This window comes from Odocoileus virginianus, chromosome 9 (genome assembly GCF_023699985.2).
Source record: "Odocoileus virginianus isolate 20LAN1187 ecotype Illinois chromosome 9, Ovbor_1.2, whole genome shotgun sequence".
NCBI lineage: Eukaryota > Metazoa > Chordata > Mammalia > Artiodactyla > Cervidae > Odocoileus > Odocoileus virginianus.
Window position 1 is genome coordinate 21,145,294 of NC_069682.1, and position 15,292 is coordinate 21,160,585.

The 15,292-nt window shown below is 37.2% G+C and overlaps 1 protein-coding gene across 2 annotated transcripts in view; it reads left to right on the top strand.

Annotated features, from left to right (window-relative positions):
- The first annotated feature begins 3,055 nt into the window (after nucleotides 1-3,055).
- SPAG6 (sperm associated antigen 6) overlaps nucleotides 3,056-15,292 on the top strand; it is a 59,406-nt gene continuing 47,169 nt past the window's right edge. The window contains exons 1-2 of one of the 2 annotated variants that reach the window (XM_020869165.2): nucleotides 3,056-3,206; nucleotides 3,295-3,390. In XM_020869165.2, coding sequence (XP_020724824.1) covers nucleotides 3,182-3,206; nucleotides 3,295-3,390 — 121 coding nt within the window. In that variant the 5' untranslated portion in view covers nucleotides 3,056-3,181. Of the gene's footprint in view, nucleotides 3,207-3,294; nucleotides 3,391-12,698; nucleotides 12,766-15,292 lie in introns of those variants that run through there. The other variant, XM_070472060.1, reaches the window with a different exon arrangement.

Genomic DNA, 15,292 nt, shown 5'->3' on the forward strand with positions numbered 1-15,292 from the left:
TGTTGTATTCTTATAACTTGAAAAATTACATGCAATTGCCAAATGAATACATATTAAGTACTGCCATTGTGTTTTTAATTTATGGGGTATGGGGGGGTTGGAAAGGCGATTTCATATCTAGGTAAAAGCCAGCTAATTTTTCTTAAAAACAAGACACCTTTTATTAAAGTGATATTTTAGATATTCCCACCTTTTCCCCTATGTCACCCTAAATCCCTCTTCTTTCTTACCAAAGCACTTACAGCACTGAGTGCAATTATAGTCCTTAAAACGGGGCAGGCTGCAATATATGCTTGTTTAATGAATTAAATTTTCTTCAGATGTCTTTATCTCCGACTAGATTTCATGTCCTAGAAGACAGGTACATTCTGTTATTTGTAGTGTGTGGTACACACTGATATTTAATGTTTTTGGCTTGGGAGAGAAATATATATATACACTTGATTTATCTAGAAGCAGTTTACAAAATGTGGATATTATATCAAATTAACATCTAATTAGCACATACAAAGCTTTAACTTTAAAAATTCATCTAGAAACTGAAAAAAGAACATGTCTGTTAAAATTAGTAAAATTTCTTCTAGGCATGTGTAGAATATATTCCCATGATAATGGGTTTTTCTGAATTCCCATAGCAGATTTTTAAAGAGAAACAGCAGGATTTTTAAACTGGCTTTAGAATGTTGTCTTTTTTGAATCTCATTTTCATAAAAAGAGAAATTAGATGAAAAAATGATTTTGAAATTACATGTGATAGCTTTATACAAAAGGGGCTAAAGTTTTCCACACAAATCTTTCATGGAAACATTTTTGCAAGTTAATTCAGATAATATGTTTCATTCTCAATCAAATATATAGCTTACTGTGTCAAGTACATTGTAGATCTGTATTTAAAGTCACCAGGTACTTTTAGAAGAGTAATCTTAATAGCACCTTTTCTTTTTTTAAAATCGAAATATCCCTTTGAATAGTTTTCTTTCTCACTACTTAACTGTTAGAGGTGTGTATGTCATCTTGGGGCATACAATTAACATTGTAAAACAGGATGGTATTTTAAGGTTTAGTAAGTTCAGAAGTGGGTCAGAAATTATACTTCTGTCAGTAAAAGTAATCTTCCACTTTTGCCATATCTTACATTTGAATTACTAACAATTCTTTTCTGTTTTATGATTAATCTGTTACATTTTTCCATTTACTTTTAAAGACTTCTAAAAAGCTAGAATAAAGAGCAAAGATCTAGTTTCTTTAATTTGTCCAATTTCAGATATAAAGTAAGAATTCTATATTGCATTTTATCAGGAACAATACAGTTTAAGCCACAGACAGTGTTAATGACAAATACTCAGAATCTATAGTGAAAATAATTTATACTCCATTTAACTTAAGTTTTCAAACTTTGAAGTGTTCCACAGATAGACTGTCATGTTTACAGGTTTAGACTTTTTTTTTTTTTTTCCACTATTGGGCTCTTATCTCAACGCTTTTAAAGTGGAAAATACACAGTAAAAACAATGACTAAAAATGGCAGCTGTAGTCGCTTAGGAGTTCGAATTGTTAAAGGACTGAAACCAAACATAGAACCTTTTAGTTTTAAGGGGATTTTTTTTTCATAATGCAACAAGGAACTGAAAATAAAATTACAATGAAGGTTTATTTGCTATTTTAATTATTTGTCCAATCTGTCCCCCTCCCATCTCTAAATTAGTACACACCAAAACTTTAATTTTAAAAGACCTGTTTCCTTAGGGAAATATGGGAGTCACTGTTAGACTTTACGTTTTAGGGTTAAGTAAAGGGATTGTGGGTATTATTGGCTTCAGAACTTCGAAGCAAAAGACATGCACCTGTTCTGGGGGTAGCAGGGATCCCAATGAACATACTTCTTCTTCTGATTGCTGGTCCATTCCACAACTATTTGGGGCTTCAGAAAATACCAAGACTTCATCAGAGAGCTCAAGTCAGAGTGAGATTTCAAAGATTATTATATAGGACTTATCCCAAATATGAGAACCAGCTAAATTTGCATGTTTCCTTCTATTAAAGAAGAGACATCAAGAGGTTTCCTGTCTTGGCACTACTCAGCAGCAGCTGTGCCTAGCCCCTTGACATCTGGCGAGATTGTAGTTTCTGATGGAGGAACATTTAAAGTTGACACCTGTCATTGAAACATTTGGTATACAGTTTTCAGACCAGCTAGAAACCAGTGATAGACTACCTAACTTTTGTTAAAAGAAACTGGGTAAGAAAGTTATGTCAGCGAGAGAAGTCTGATTATGATAGTTTGAATCAAGACTTTCCAGGTAAAGATTCTCTCTCCTTTTCTTTTGGAAACGTCCTTCAGCAACAAATGAAGTCTACATTTAAAAGACAAAATGTTTTTAAAAATCTCATAAAAATGAGGAAGCAGCAAAATTGGTCGTAATTTGGAAAAGTCATGGAAGATAGGACGTTTATGATATTGTTTCCTTGTCTGCTTTTCTCATTGAATCTTTAGGACTGCTAATTAAATGCTTTCAATACATTATAATTAGGTGTATGAACCTAGGTATCCTGACCCTCTAAGAATCCTCAAACCTGAAATGCCCAGTATATAAAAGCTGGACTAAAGGGGAAAATATTTGACTTGAAGGCAGCACTGACAGTAATGTATTTATCAGATAACACAGTGTCATATGTGAGATTTCTCTCGACTGTCGAAGCCCAGGCGACGCCATCGCGGCAGTTTGCTCGTCTCGCCGCACTAGGATCGAGTTCCCTTGGCGCAAGGGGCTCCCTCTCGCCCCGCTGCAGTCAAGTTTGGGTTCGGCTTGTGAAGTTCTGTGACCTCCTGGCGGACGCCTGTGCCCACAAGGTGTGACCCTCGACGGCGCACGGCTCCCGCGGCGGCCGGGCGAGCTCCGCGCGTCCAGGGAGCCGCGCAGCCGGAGTTCCCCACCTGCGACCGCCGGCCGCGCTGGGCGCCCAGGCACCGCGCCGTGACGTCACGCTGGGGACTGCGGTTGCCGCGAGAAGGCCGCGTTCCGGTTCCGGTAGGTTGCCCGGGAGACGCGGGTACACAGAGAGAGCCGCTGCCGTCGGAGGCCGAGCTGTAGCCGCGGTTGCCCGCTCCGTAGACTCGCAGGCCCGGCGCTGTCGAGTCTGGCGCTGACGAGCCGGTGACGGGCGCAGAGACGCGGGCGCCATGAGTCAGAGGCAGGTGTTGCAAGGTAGGCCCGGGCGCCCCGACGGGGGAGGGAGGACGGCGGAGCCCAAGGGCCGCGCGAGGCGCCCTCCACCCTTTGCCTCTCCCCGCAGTGTTCGAGCAGTACCAGAAAGCCCGGACCCAGTTCGTCCAGATGGTGGCGGAGCTGGCGACCAGACCCCAGAACATCGAGACGCTGCAGAACGCGGGTGAGCCCTCAGTCTGCATCCGCGTCGCTCCTCACCCGGGTCCTGTCTCCCTTGCAGCCCCGTCCTCTCCCCAAACCTCCATTCCTAGTTGCCCCAGGCCCTCCTCTCAGCTTCGCCCCTCACCCCATATCCCCAGTCCTTTCGTCGCCCAGTGTCCCCTGACCTCGCCTCAAGTCCCCGTCTCCCCGCTTCCTCACTGGCTGGGCTGTCACGGAGCTGCAGGGTGGGGACGGAGGATGGCGTCCCTAAGTTCCTCCAGTCCAGCGCGGAGGCGGTAGAAGTGTTCGGTCTCTTTCGCGGATCTTTGCGGGTCAAGTTTCCGGATGGGTATGAGAGGGGCCAGGCATTCCTATTTCCATCTTTATCGCAACTAGGCAAATGTCAGATTGAAAGTCAAGACCGTACGAATTGCCTGGAAGTCACTTTATGTGAACGTGAATCTACCCTAATCAGCCCCATTTTCCCGGATGCCCTGCCTTTGATCACCTTCGACTTGACTTTCTCACACCAAAGGAATTCCAGAGCGGTTGATAACGTTATTTCTCGCCTTGTGTTGGTGAGAGTAAAGAAAGATATGCTTGAATGTTTCCCCAAGAGATTCCAAGTAGGCAGAGACCTAGCTTTGAGAAATCTCTAGTAATGCTCGTATTCCATGTCTTGGTCCGAACTTATGTAGATTCTACAGGCAGAGGAAGAATGTGTGTGCTATGTGTGTGATTTTCTCCTTACCTTTTCACATAATGGTGGTCCCTTCTCTCTCTCTCTCCATCCTCTGTGTCTGATTAAGGATGATTCCACCACCACCTGAAGGTAGCATTTTATTGCTGCTGTGTCATGAGAAACCTTCAGTTTATGGGTTATGATCTTTAAAACTCATTTAAGTTAACATGGAATTAGAACAGAAGTAAGAACATATTTCCAGGGCAAGAATTTTAGACACACTGTTTACTCTGAGTTTCTTTGAGGGGAATTAGTACTACACTAGTTGGCAGTTGCTATTGTCACTGGGAGGGATTCTGGTGCTTATTCATTGCATGCTTTTATGGGGGGGTGGGGGTGGAGGAGTGTAGTTAGAATAGGGAAAGTGTATTTTATAATCACTTTAAAAAGCTATTAATTTTGAGGTAAGTGTACATTCACATGCAGTGGTAAGAAATAATACAGAGAACTCAGTTGCTTCAAAACTGTAGTGTGATCCAGGATATTGGCATTGATAACAATCCATCAGGTTTTGGGTTTTTTTTTTTTAGTTTTCCCTAGTTTTCCTTGTACTAGTGTTGTGTATGTGTGTGTTTAGGTCTATAATATAATTTTATACTGTGTGTATCCATCACCATTATAGTCAGAGATTATCACCACAGGATCTCTTACCTCCCCCTTTTCCCTAACTTTGGGCACCCACTCATCCCTTCTCCGTTTTGAAGTTTTCAAAGTTGATAATCTTTCGTTCTACCGTTGTTTCACGTGGATTCATTTCCTTTCTTCTGCATGTGTATATGTGTGCTTGTGTGTACACACGTATATCCCTCAAAGTATCCAGCACAGTGCTGGACATACAGTGTTTCATATACACTGACTATGTTCACTTTATTAGAGCATGTTACATTTTTTGAACACACTTTTTTGAGGGAATTTTTTTTCCTTCCAGTCCTACTTTTGCTATTTACAAATATTTGATTTTTTGGACAGTATGTTGTATACATACTGTTTAGCTGTATGCTAAACAAAAATGTGATTTCTTAAAAAGGGAAAATGATTGACATTATTTTAGAAATTTGATAGCTGAAATATGGATTGTACAGATAACTATTAAGATGCAGAATATCATGTTTAATGTAAGAGTGACAGATTATCTCTTCCCACAAGTATACACTATAGAATATATTATGGAATTTAATCAATACAAACAGGCTAAGTCATCACCAAAGTATAAGTGACTTAGATATGACATTCTTAAATAGCCACCTATTTCACTTACAGTCTGACTTAGGAAAGAATGAAATACAAAAGTAATATAGCTTAACAGTTTGAACTGATCTCCACTTGGTGAGAGCCTGTGATGGTTAATTTTATGTCAACCTGACTGGACCTTAAGATCTCCAGACAGTTGACTAAACAGTATTTCTAGGAGTGTCTAGGATGTCTAGGATGGAATGGTAAGATTTTTCTTTCCCCTGAGAAACTTATTTTCACATACTTCATGTTATCTAAATTCAACTTAAGCACCCCTTTAATAACTTTAAATAGAGACAGATAATGAAGATTCCAATAGATTTATCCTTTTAATATAAAAAACCCTGTAAGCTTTGTTATGAAAACTGCTCTTATTGGTCATTTAAACATTTAAGTGGTTTCCTTTTCAAAAAATCACTATGGATTTAAGATGCGTCTGAATGAGCCACAATATGTGTACATAAATTACATATTTTGATCAATTTTTTTCTAGTCAAGTGAATTCATTTTGGTAACATAAGATACTAGTACATTTTATTCCTGACTTTGATATACAGTCTTTGTACCTGGGAGAGTTTTGTTTTCTCACTTTTCTCCCTTAATAAACTGTTTAAATAAACATGTATCAGGGGTCCAAAATAATGTGAAAAGAAGTTTCCATACAGACATCATGATAAATTAGTAGTTCACTTGTTAAGAATTTTTAAATCCATTGACTATGAAAGGAACCTTACTTAAAGGTGAAAATTATCGATGAAGTTTTATTTCATTTAAAAATCTCTGATCTTTTTCATTGTGTTTTTGATGTGTCAGTGAGAGAATTTGCTCTATTAATTATGTCCAAAGTAATTTTAAAACACAGTGTTGCAAGATATCTTCTTCAGAGTATTTGGACAAAAATAGGTTTGACTTGCTATAAAAACTGTGTACGGTGTGTCTGTAACCTGGATTTTTTTCCTCTTTGAGATTTTGTTCTTTCTAAATCAAAAGAACATACATGAAAACATTAAAAAGTTTGTTATAAAATCTCATTATGCACCTTCAAACCCTATATGTCTGAGCCCTTAAATCTTACAGGTATTTAAAAATGAATTTGAATACTTTCCCTCTTTGAATAATTAGTAACACTTGACTGCAGTGCTAGAGATAATACATAGTAACTTGTACCAGTTGTAGAATTTCAGCATTTGGAAGTGGTTGTTTAATTATAAAATAAGAGAAAGATGTTTTATGGTATACTGGAGTGCCAGGCCACTCTTTGGTTGTTTAGAAGGTCTTTTAAAATAAGCTAATGAAAGCCCCAAGAACTTGATTTTTAAACTGCTTAGCTACATTAAATAAACTTCTTCTGAAGCAGCTATTTATATAAGAAAAGTAAGGGTAAAGTTTAAAATAATACTTTGTAATATTTTGCTTATAACTATACCCAAATGGTAAACATGGCAAATCAAAAGTTATGCATATTTTCGAAAGAGTAGGAATAGAAAAGTTTGCCTAACACTTTAAATATGCACCTGTATGAAGTGAATTTACAAATTGAGGCAATTTATTTGGTTCATAATTCAAGATAATAAGTAATGCATGTTGACATAAAATTTTAAATTACATGTGTCTGGCACAGGGTGAAAATCTTCAGATTAATGATCTAGCACTTTGGTTTCTATGAGAAGGAAAAGCCTGTAGCTGGCATTTATGATGTATTGAAAACACATCCTGGTAGATACAAGAAGCATGAGTCTCCTGCAAAAACTACTTTTCTAAAGGATTTTAGAACCGAAAAAATAATTAGTAAAGCAACTTCAAAAAACTTAATGAAAAAAACAAAAAACAAAACTTAATGAGTTATGCTCTTTAAATTTGATGTTTTTCCAATATAAAAGGAACCTTATAGTTCTGAATGTATGATAATTACAGCACTTTTTATTAATGACAGAGGGAGTGTTTTTTTAAGGATAGAGATAGAGTTGTTTTTTTTTAAAGGATAGTGATAGAGGTTTTTAATTTTTTCTTTTTACATATACTTAAGTGGAAAATATTCCAGGGAACTATAAAAATTCTGAATTTGTATGCACCTAGTATGTCCTATAAACAAGATTTTTCAGAGTTTTATTGTGTGTACCAAATCATTGTTCCTATGTGGACATTTCCTGTTTTGATGTCTAAGCATTGGTACATAAGTAGAAAATAATACAACCAGGACTAGAATTTCACTGTTTTCCTAGGAAAAGCTGGATGACTGAAAAAAAAAAAAAAAAAAAATCCAAGCGGTACATGAACCTGAAAGAGTAGGTTCTTAAAATGGCAAATTGTTGTGGGTTGAATTTTAATGTCACAGATTAAATGGCTTTGAAAAGTTATCTCAGTGTTTTCTAAAAACACTTTACATTTGAATGTTTTTTCAAGGCCTTTGCTCCTCTGACTAGAACCTTTTCCTACACCTTTTTGCCCTGTTAATTCCTGCTCATTCTTTATAGCTCTATTTAGATGTTGATTCCTCAGGGAGACCTTCCTCGAGCCCTTCCAGTGAGTTGTCTCTTATGTTTCCCTGATTCTAACATTTCTCTTTCATAGTCATCACAATTATAATAGTTTAATTTCTGCTTTCTGTACTAACTGTTAAGTTCTATGCTTAACATAATGCTTAGCTTACCATAGAGCAAATGTTCAACATGTTTAAAGAGGATGAAGGAAGGAGTAATTATTTTTCTAAGTGTTTTCATATCTCTTAGATTAGATTCTTATAACAGCTCAGGTGAGTAGAGTAGGTGTCGTCTTCACTGTGGTTAAATCTCAGAGAAGTCTGGATAATTGCCCTCATCTCTAAGTGAGTTAGTGGCTGAACTGGGACTAGAACCTGTTTCCCTATTGCTAGCTGACTTTGTGCTCTTCCTGTGTTACCTGAGGTATCAGGAAACCATTCATAAATGTTCTAGGAGTTTCAAATAAACCTCAGTGTTTACTTTTTTTTTTTTCGCTGAGCCACGTGGCTTGTAGAAGCTTAATTCCCAGACCAGACACAACCCGTGTCGTCGGCAGTGACTGTGTGGAGGCCTAACCACTGGACCACCAGGGAATTCCCATTTAGGGTTAACTTTTAAAATACGTCTGTTCAGGCCTTTGGGTACCAGTGACTGTTCAGTAATTGTGTGTCATGGCTTTTGAGGTCTCCTCGAGGACCACGGTGGGACCTTGAGTGAAGGCCTACATGCTGAAGACTAACTTTAATTGATAAATACCCAGAGATTTGAGGAAATGGAAGTTGTGTTTAGCACTTAAACTGGCCTCAGAGTTCTAGAAGACCTTTTGGCTTCCTCTTAACTTCTAAGGAAAGCCTTATCAAACCAGAGGCTCTTTCAAATCACCCAGAGAAAGTGTCTAATCCCCTGGAAGTTGAGAAACAAGAGAGAGTATTTGACAGAGTTGTTGGACTGACCCCCGCCACGAAGAGCACCCGGGAAACCTCGCCCAGAGAGGCCAGCTGGCCTCTGACTGACCACCTGCCCTCCTGGGCTTTTTGAGAACATGTGAAGTAAAGCTCAGTGAAGAAGGAGGCCCTTGATATTTGTTGGTTGATTGATGTGAACGAATACTTAGCACTTCCTTTTGTTCTTTATTTAATAATACTTTGTGTGAAGGACTTTTCTTCCGCGTTCACAGAGAGCAAAACTTTGGGATTTCTGTTAAGTAGGTGTATTGGTCCTAGGAGAAATCCAGGGCCGTACCTTGAGAAAAAAATTGTCCTTGCTTTGTAGTTGGTCCATCTGAACACAAGTCAGACTTACCTAATTTTCAAAGTGAAATATTGGTTTTGCCATACATCCTGGTCTTATAAGTGCAGCTCAGTTTAGAATTTATTTTTTAATCAAGTTCTGTTAAAAATTGAGGTGAAAGCTAGTGATATTTATGCTTGAGTATGTGTGCCTATGTCTCCAAAGGAAATTATCTCTGTCCACTCACTGTCGAGTTAGAATCACTATTTAATTGTGTACGAATGCTAGATTACATTAGTTTTCCATGGAACTGTCTTTGTAGATTTAGTCTAATAATATTCCCTCTTCTTTTTTTGAAGGCTTGTTTAAAAATAGCTACTTAGACTTTCCCATGACTTTTAAAATCTATCATTGAAGACATTGTGCATTTTGCTGTTATTTTTTAAATATAAAATTATATTATTTTAAGTTTTTTTAATATGGACCATTTTTAGTCTTTATTGAATTTATTACAATATTGTTTCTGTTTTATGTTTTTTGGCCCCAAGGCAGGTGCGATCTTAGCTTCCAAGCCAGGGATCAAACCTCCATGATCTGCATTGGAAGGTGAAATCTTGACAGACTAGACCACCAGGGAAGTCCCCAAGTTATACTCTTTTATACAATCGATCTTTTGCTATTTATTTAAATATTATGTTTCAAGCTAGGCCTATGATTTCAGGGAAAAAAATTGTTCCTGCTTCCTTTTATTTCACAGAATGATTCTCTTTTTACTTTTGCTGCCACGAAACTCAAGTTTTATGCTCAGAGTTCAGTTGTAGCAACTATTACCTAAACTATATTTCTGATTTAAAAAAAAAACCAAAACACCCAGCCCCCCTCTCCACTCCATCACTCTTAATTATTATCTTTGTATCCATATCTTTTAGAGTGAACTATCTCAAAACAATGTAGGCAGAGTATGAGTAAAACCAAAAATTTCATCTGAAGATAGATTTTTTAAAAATTTATTTATTTTAATTACTTTACAGTATTGTGGTGGCTTTTACCATACATTGACAAGAATCAGCCACAGGTATACATATGAAGATAGATTTTTGAACTGATTGCCTTTCAAAAGTTTCCTTTTCAGAAATTACCCATGAAACCTCTTGGAGCAGGCAGTCCTTTTAGCAATGTCCTCTCTTTTCTCTGTACTAGCCTCATTCCAACATTCCAGTCTTCTCCAGGCAGATGGGTGTAGTAGGTATATCTGTAAAAGAGAAAACAACAGCCTCATCATTTGCTCAGAAGAATTGAAAGCAGGGACTCAGATGGATACCTGTACATCAATGTTTACAGCAGCATTATTCACAAACCTGAAGGTGGAAACAACCCAAATGTTCATTAACACATGAATAGACAAACAAAATACATGTACATACAATGGAATATTGTTGTTTAGTCACTAGGTTGTTTCTGACTCTTTTGTACAACACCATGGACTGTAGCCCACCAGGCTCCTTCTATCCATGGGATTTCCAAGGCAATAATAACCTCAGATGTGCAGATAACACCACCCTTATGACAGAAAGTGAAGAGGAACTAAAAAGCCTCTTGATGAAAGTGAAAGAGGAGAGTGAAAAAGTTGGCTTTTAAAGCTCAACATTCAGAAAACTTAAGATCGTGGCATCTGGTCCCATCACTTCATGGCAAATAGATGGGGAAACAGTGGAAGCAGTGTCAGACTTTATTTTTTTGGGCTCCAAAATCACTGCAGATGGTGATTGCAGCCATGAAATTAAAAGACGCTTACTCCTTGGAAGGAAAGTTATGAACAACCTAGATAGCATATTAAAAAGCAGAGACATTACTTTGCCAACAAAGGTCTGTTTAGTCAAGGCTATGGTTTTTCCAGTGGTCATGTATGGATGCAAGAGGTGGACTGTGAAGAAAGCTGAACGCAGAAGAATTGATGCTTTTGAATATGGTGTTGGAGAAGACTCTTGAGAGTCCCTTGGACTGCAAGGAGATCCAACCAGTCCATCCTAAAGGAGATCAGTCCTGGGTGTTCATTGGAAGGACTGATGCTGAAGCTGAAACTCCGATACTTTGGCCACCTCATGCGTAGAGTTGACTCATTGGAAAGGACCCTGATGCTGGGAGGGATTGGGGGCAGGAGGAGAAGGGGACGACGGAGGATGAGATGGTTGGATGGCATCACCGACTCGATGGACATGGGTTTGAGTAAACTCCGGGATTTGTGATGGACAGGGAGGCCTGGCGTGCTGCGATTCATGGGGTCACAAAGAGCCGGACACGACTGAGTGACTGAACTGAATACTGGAGTGGGTTGCCATTTCCTTCTCTCGGGGATCTTCCTAATCCAGAGATTGAACCTGCGTTGATGAGGCAGGCAGATTTTTTTTTTTTTCTGTTTTTTTTGGCAGACAGATTCTTTACCACTATTATTCTATCTTAAAAAGTAATGAAATTTTGATATGTGCTACAATATGGACAAACCTTAAAAATATTTTGCCAAGTGAAAGAAGCCAGACAAAAAAGGACAATATTGTATGATTCCATTTATATGAAGTATCTAAAATAGGCAAATTCATGGATACAGAAAATAGAGTAGAAACTACCACAGGCTGAGAGTGGTGGATATGGGGTTTATGGTTTAATTGGTATACAGTGTCTGTTAGGAATGATGAATAGGTTCTGGTGAATGATGATAGTGGTGATGGTGGTACAACATTATAACTGTACTTAATACCACTGAATTGTGCACTTAAAGTGGTTAAAATGGTCAATTTAATGTTAGGTATATTTTACTACAATTTAAAAAAGAGAAAACAAGATAAGTCACCAGGGCAGCCAGAAATCTTTACTGTGACTTCAGTGAACCCAAAGGCCTGGTTTGCAGAGACTTGCTTTCAGTAGAAAAAAGTTGAGATGTTAAATATCTTTATAAAGCACCTCAAATTGAAGTAATATGTATAGAAATTATACACATGTCATATGAGACTGAGTTATTTTTTTGTCTTTAGAAATGTTTGACCTTTCCCCCCCTGGCTTATATATGCAATTGGCCTGCAAAATTCAAGTGATAGGCCTATGTTGTATTAAAAGGAATTAAGGGAAAGGTTGGTTGAGGCTATTCTATCATTTCTTCCAATACTTTTTTGAGAGCATGAGCTGCCTTTACTCATGTGTGAGGTCCCTATTTCTTGCCACTTGGTAAGCCTTGATCTATTTTTTGAATGAATAATAGTGGGCAGGATCCATGAGGTTTTTATTTTTGTAAAACTAGATAACAATGTAAGTATTATTAATAGAAGCAGTGCCTCCAGTATGGCACTGAAACAACAAACACAGAAAAGAAACTCAAAGCTATAAAGTTGGGGGTGGGGAAGATTGTAAAGATTTAGCCTATAGGTTAAATTTCATAAACATTTTCACACCATTTAATGAATTTATATAGGGAAGACAAAACTGTCTTATAGATATCAGAGTATAATATGTGAATTACTTTTACTATTAGATACAATATTAGGTGGTACTTGTTGGTTCCTTCAGTGGAGACCCCAGTGAGTTCATTAGCTGCTCACTGAGGACCTTATCTTATTAGATATTATAGCAGTTATTCAGACTGCTGTAACCTATGGACTCTATATTTTCATGCATTCACTTACCAAGGATCAAACACCATGGATTCCTAATGGACAGACAGGTGAGGAAATTTTTTTTATGTTATATATGCTCCTCTCCTTCCTCCTCCCCTCCCTCCCTCCCTCCCTCCCTTCTTTCCTCAGTTCCTCTTGCAGCATTATCTGTATTTTTAGGACAAACCTGAAATTAAAATAACGAAGTATGCTCAGCCTGTGTAGGAGATAAAAACATGGTCCTGGGAACTGAAGACTATGAAGCACTAAGAGGCAGTTCAAACACTAGAAATTTGGGGCAATATTTTCTCTAGTGAAAATGACCTTATTCAGATATTTTAAATGGAAACTTTAGCTTTAACAAATTTTTCAAAATTCTCATTGTCTGAACAAGGGCATATGACAGAGCATCTGTAGGAAAGCCTAACTTTGATACTGAATATAAGAGTAGAAACGAAAGGAATTGTGTGTCATTTTATTGACCTGATTTTTGCTGGGCCAAATGAAGTAGAAAAAGGGAGAAGAAAATATATAAAGCAGCAAAATTCCTTTGAATATGTAGACAAGTGAAATATATTTTTGGGGGTGAAACATCTTATTGCTAAAACAGGAAACTGAAGATAGCCAACACTGGGAGACTTGTGATATACTAGCTAAATATAGTAGCTAATAATAAATAATAATGTAATTGTGCTTATTGTGCTTAGTCGCTCAGTCATGTACAACTCTTTGTGACCCCATGAACTGTAGCCCACCAGGCTTCTCTGTCCATGGGGATTCTCCGGGCAAAATACAGGAGTGGGTTGCCATGCCCTCCTCCAGGGGATCTTCCCAATCCAGGGATTGAACCGGGATCTCATGCATTGCAGACGGATTCTTTCCCAGCTGAGCTACCTGGGAAGCATAAGAAGTGTAAACTCAGGTAGATGAATTCATTCTTCAAATTCATAACATGAATTTAATAAAATTTTGATAAAGTTCAGTATATAAATTATACACATGTAATATGAGAATAAAATTTTGTCTTTAGAAATGTTTGACCTTTTCTCCTCTGGCTTATATATGCAATTGGCCTGCAAAATTCAAGTGATAGGTATACGTTGTATTAAAAGGAAATAAGGGAAAGGTTGATTGAGGCTATTCTATAATTTCTCCCAATACTTTTTATGAAAGTTCTAATAGAACTTTATAATAGAACTTTCAGAGTTTTTGAGATTTAATTAAAAATTTTAGGTTAATAACTCAGTATGGATTAATTTTCTATTTATATTTCAAAAGACAGTTCTATCAAGTTAGGAAAAAAGGGAATATCAGAATCATCAGGAAAAAATAACATAAAACAAGTTTATGATTCTTTTAAAACTATTCTAAGCATATTTTCATTTTATATTTTTTGTCTCATTAATGTATTTATTACGAAACTTTAAATATATCTTAAGAAATTTAGCTTTTCTTTTTTAGAGTATTGACCTGTTTTACTTAAAATGGTACATGTTCATTATAAAAAAATCAAGTTATACTCGAGCAAAACAACAAAAAACCCCAACTCAATTAAAAAATGGGCAAAGGACTTAAATAGGCATTTCAACAAAGAAGATACACAAATGTTCAATAAATATATTCACCATCATTAGTGAGAGGGAAATAAAAATGAATCCACAAGGAGATACCAGTTCATACCTACTAGGATGGGTTATTCTAAAAAAAATAAAATGCAAGCATTGGTGAGGATGGGGAGAAATTTAAACCCTTGTACTTTGCTGGTGGGAGTTTAAAGTGATGTAGCCTCAGTGTAGTGGAAAGTGGTTTAATGGTTCCTAGATACTGGTGATGATTAAACACCATTGTAAATGGGTTTCATGCCACTGATTTGTACACGAGAAAATGCTTAAAATGTTATGTATATTTTACCACTATTAAAAAACTTAAGTAATAAGCAACCACAAAGAAGAGATCAACAAATGGTTTTAGATCCAGCTTTCTAGAAGGAACCATGTTAATATTTGGTAGTCATTCTAATACCTTATTTTGCACATTGAACTGTTTGTTGTGAGATACTTCAGAAATTATCTCTATAGAAAGTGTAGAGAATAATGTAAGCAACACTTATGCACATGGATGTGCTGAATTGTTTAACGTGAGCTGTGGGCTAGGCCAGAGAAAGGGGGGCTGTGTGCCTGCAAAGTTAACCAGCCTGAGCAGGATGCAAACTTGCAACAGTGGCCTTCTGTAAAAGGATCTAACCAAGTCAAATTAGACAGAAAAAGGATCACTGAAGAAAACTGGGAACCGAGAAAAGCTACAGGTCACATCATTAAATGTTTCTATGATAAGCATCCTTATTCTCTGTTTATGTTATTTGATAGTACTGTTTATCTTATTTTGGTCTAATTCTAAATGTTGTATTTTCCTTTTATTTCTATTTCATGTGTTTCTGGATATAACATTACAGAAGAATATTGGTAATATGTATCTGCTTTTATAAGTCACAGGGGTATTTTTTTAACAAAAGATGTCATAACATGAAAGTTGAACAGCCCACTGTAAATTTCATTTAAAAGTTAAGGGGCACTTTGTTCTAGTTTGAACTCTGTC